General features: G+C 51.3%; 1 protein-coding gene across 1 annotated transcript; it reads right to left on the minus strand.

Moving 5' to 3' along the window:
* Window positions 1–2,696: 2,696 nt before the first annotated feature.
* LOC107041717 lies at window positions 2,697–3,407 on the minus strand. The gene has a single exon (XM_015262405.1). The coding sequence runs from the start codon at window positions 3,405–3,407 to the stop codon at window positions 2,697–2,699; it is 711 nt and encodes a 236-aa protein (XP_015117891.1).
* Window positions 3,408–4,538: the final 1,131 nt, after the last annotated feature.

Raw genomic sequence — 4,538 nt, forward strand, 5'->3', positions numbered from 1 at the left:
GCACCCATGTCCTGAAAGCAACTGTGTCAAATAGTAGTTGGTCTCTCCGTACTCACGATTCACCCAAGCACTCACCTGCGGGATAAGACGATATCTCCATCTACCTTTCAGTGAGGTACACCATCGTAACAACCATCGTTCTATGCTCTTTCGTCTGGCCTCAGCCTGAATCTCGGTTGGACTTAATGACGTCTCTCCTTTTTGCTGGAATAGGGATCTTCGTTCCTTGGCTAGCACTTCAATTGGCATCATTCCGGCTATAACACACACGGCATCGTTGGACACGGTGCGAAATGCGCTGGCGACTCTAAGGGCACTAAGTCGGTAGACAGGCCCCACTTTGCGCTGATTCTGCTGTAATTGAAGGGCCTCCGCCCATACAGCAATGCCGTAGGTGAGTACTGACGTAATCACCGATGACAGTAATGCTCGTCTCCTCTGCTTGGGACCTCCAATGTTGGGCATGAGGCGAGACAAAGCTGCTCGAACCCCTGACGCCTTAGTTGTGATGTGTTCCACTTGCTGCTTAAAACTGAGTCGGGCATCAATCATCACTCCCAAGTACCGAATATACGGCTGGGATGTGAGCTCATAATCCCCGACTTGAAGCGTGATTGTCTCCAACACCTTTCTGCTTGTGATCAACACGGCCTCCGTTTTATGCTCGGCCAGGCTCAGGCCGACGGAGTCCATCCAACGGCGAGTCACCTCGAAAGTCCTTCCGAAGGTGAGCTTCATGTCTTCCAGGTATTTTCCTACAATCACTACGGCCACATCATCTGCAAAAGCCACGAGCCGCAGACCGCGTGGCAGTGTCAGCTTCAGCAGTCCGTCGTACATGATGTTCCACAAAAGAGGACCCAGCACCGAGCCCTGAGGTACCCCTCCAGTGACTCTGTACTCTTTGGGGCCACTCTCCGTGTCGTACTTGAGGACCCTCTCGGTGAAGTAGTCGTCCACCATCCTCCGCAGATATTCAGGTACACCAAATCTCTCAAGGGCCGCCATGATGCAGTCCCATCGGGCTGAGTTGAAGGCGTTCCTGATGTCCAGTGTTGCCACCAGGCAGTACTTCTTTGTGCCTCCAAGCCATCTCTCCCCTGAAATCGCCTCCCTAGCTGTATCGGCAACTAGATTGATCGCTTCAAGGGTTGAACGGCCTCTCCGGAAGCCGAACTGGTCGTTGGACAGCATTGGTTCGACAGCTGCTTCTATTCTTCTGTGGACGATGCGTTCAAGGATCTTACCAGCTGTATCGAGCATGCAGAGAGGACGGGAGGATGAAGGTTCGTCCGGTGGTTTTTTCCCTTTCGGGAGCAACACTAGCCTCTGCTGTTTCCACTTTGCAGGGAAGATGCCCTCGCTGAGACACTCGTTGAAAACGTCCAAGAAGAGGCCTGGCAACGTATGGATAGCGGCTTTCAGTGCGATGTTTGGGATCCCGTTATTACCCGGGGCCTTGGCATTCCCGAATCTGTCGTACGCCTCCATCAGCTCTTCCTCGGTGATCGACGGGACCATCAAAGTCTTTCCTCGTGTGTTGGCACGCTGAAATTCCGGTTGTCGCGGGAAAAGCACCGCTACAATCTCCTTCAAGAGCTCGGGACAGGTCGGCGATGGCATAGGCCTGCTTTTCAGCCGCGTCATAACCGCCTTGTACGGTCTTCCCCACGGGTCACTCTCGACTTCGTCAAGGAGTCCAGTCCAACTTTTCTTTTTGCTCTCCTTGATAGCTTTGTTGAGCTTTCGGCGAGCATCTTTCCATTTCTACTCCAGTTCTTCGGAGTTCAGCTTTTTCCGACCACGCTGAGCCGACCTTCTAGCCTTAACGCACTCCTCTCGAAGAGCTCCAATATGATCATTCCACCAGTGCACTGGTGGCAGACGGCCTCCACTGCGTTTTCGAGGCATTGAGGCATCACAAGCCTCGCTAACTCTTCTCATGAGATCCTCGGCTTTCTCCGTAGCACTGCTGCCCCGTATGGGGTAATCATCCAGTGCCACTGAGAATGTGCTAGGATCGAAGGTGCTCACCTTCCAGCCGATTTCGTTTGTCTTCCTAGGCATTGGTCTGTTTTTTCGACCAGCGGACACCTCCCAAAAGATTGCTCGATGATCACTAGCGGTGTAGATATCCATCACCTTCCAGGAGTAGTTTTCCCTTGCGAGATTACTACTGACGAAGGTGAGGTCTACTATTGAGCTCTTGTCTCCTCTTTCGAACGTGGGTCCATCACCGTTGTTCAACAGGACAATGTCCAGTGAAGACATGGCCTCCAGTAGTGCTTGCCCCCTTGCTTTTGTCTCGTTGCTACTCCAGTCGACTGCCCAGGCATTGAAGTCCCCCGCGATTGCAATAGGGAAGTGCTGCTTCGCGTCCTCAGTTAGTCTATGCAGGAAGTCTATGAATTCGTCAAGGGTGAGGCTTGGTGGAGCATAACAGCTGTAGAAATAAATTCCATCCAGCTTAGCTACCACAAAGCCAGCTTCATCAGTAGTCGCAATGCTTTGAAACGGAAACTTCCCACAAGACCAGATTACGGCCTTGCGACTCTTATCCGTCTCCCAGGGCTGATTGCTCAAATGTCTGTATGGCTCCGAGACGATCACCAGATCGAACTTCAGCTCCCGCACCGTCTGCATGAGCAGATCGTGTGCGGCCTCGCAGTGGTTGAGGTTTAGCTGTAGTATCCGCATTACTGTTTCTTATTCACCTTCTGATGTGCCTCCCTGAAGACAGGGCATCTGCTGCTACCAGCAATATGGGCACAGTCCTTCGATGGATCTCTCTCAGTGCATAAGGCACAAAGGGCTGCTTTTTCACAGCCAGCAGCTTTGTGTCCATCTTCCCCACATTTTGTACAGAGCTTTGCTCTGTCCACTTGACTCCTACATTTGATGGCGAGATGCCCATAGTGCCAGCACTTGAAGCACTTGATCACTCTCTCCACCCGTCTGATCCGGCAGTTCACCCATCCTATACGGATCTTGCCTCGATCGCCTAGGACTTTCTTCACGACGGCTGCGGCCAGTGTCACTGAAGCAGTCTGGGTACCTCCGTAGGCCTTGCGCAAAGACCTGATGGCATCCGGGGAAATTTGACAATCTACCCCGGCTGTGAGTCTCAGGGCTTCAAGCACCTCTTCCTTCGTCGTCAGCTCGTCGAGATCCTTAATCTCAAGTTCCTCCTGTGGTCCTTTACTGAGGACATCAGCCTCGTCTCCAAGGAGCTCGGCTATCGCCTTGTGGAGGCTATCAGATTCGTTCTCCTTATCCTTTGAGAGGATGATCAGCATATCTTCTGTGGTCGTTCTGCGGATTTTGTCAACGCAGTCACGAGCCTGTTCGGAAGGTATCTGCTGCTTCACTCGTTTGAGTACCTCCGAGTACTGCTGCTTGTCCTTCATGCGTACGATCAGCGCATTTGGCCTTGTTACCAGTACCCTCTATTTCTTCTTTTTCACCTCCTTCTTCTGAGGCTTTTCTGGCGGCTGCAGCTGCCTCTTCTTGTTTGTCTTGACCTGCTCCCAGTTCAAAGACTTTGCAGGTAGATCCTCCTTTTTGCTCTGGGCATGAGCGACCTTCACCTCATCTTTCTTCTTCTTCTTGGGGTCCTTGGTGTCCGTCGGTGGTGATTCTCGGGACTTCCTCTTCATCCTGGAAGCCTTGCTGTTGTCAGAGAGAGCTAAGCTCTCATCCTCAAACTCCGAGTCCATCGAGGTTGCGGTGCCTTCAGAGAGCGTCCGCGTTTGACCTAAAAGCAAAGATGCTGGTGTGACCACCATTGGTCCGGTCTGCCCTGCCTGTCCGCCCAGTCGCCTCAGCCGTTTAGCTGAGGTGCTGATAGAGTTCACCAACTCTCGGGCTTGAGCGTTGATGCTCCTCTTCTCCTTCATGTAGCTCACTAGGTCAGCAATAAGCTGTTCATGCCTGTTCCACATGTTCTCCTTCATGGTAGCTGCGTCACTTAGCTCCAATTCCTGGACCAAGTTGTCCTGCTTCACGTCTTCATTTTTTTTTGTTTTTATTGAGATCCATCTTGTTCCCACGAGAACCTAGGGAAATAATGGACCACCTCAGTAGAGCCCCGGTTACTGAAGCTAGGCCACAGAATACACCTGGGGTTGGACCCGGTGCCCCAGGGACCACCGTTTGCGACGCCAACTACCCCTGACGCCTTGCAGAAATCAGCACGGTGAACACCTTGACATTGGGGGTTCTGAACTGCTTCTTAGTTCGGGACAAGTCCCGTTAAGCTCCTCCACCAGCGACAAGGTCTTGCAGTTCCTAGGAGTGTGTGTGTGTGTGTGTGTACGTATGTCACCTAAATTTTGTCTCACGATATTTCCTGAACGAATGAAGCGATTGATTATTTTCTTCCTTCAAACGATGATTATTCATGGAACTTAGAACTCATTAATTTATGAAAACAATTGACTCAGCGGTTTTTTATTTATCCGCATAAAACTTAAAAGTAAAAAAATGGCAAAAAGCGTTAATTTCATACAAATTCGACCATTTTACCTAAGGTAACGATG

The sequence above is a fragment of the Diachasma alloeum genome, unplaced genomic scaffold, assembly GCF_001412515.2.
Source record: "Diachasma alloeum isolate Michigan unplaced genomic scaffold, Dall2.0 Dall_scaffold_00373, whole genome shotgun sequence".
In the NCBI taxonomy this organism is placed as follows: Eukaryota; Metazoa; Arthropoda; class Insecta; order Hymenoptera; family Braconidae; genus Diachasma; species Diachasma alloeum.

Coding starts and splice junctions, on each gene's coding strand:
- LOC107041717 (XM_015262405.1), bottom strand. CDS start 3,407: ATGAAGGACAAGCAGCAGTACTCGGAGGTACTCAAACGAGTGAAGCAG.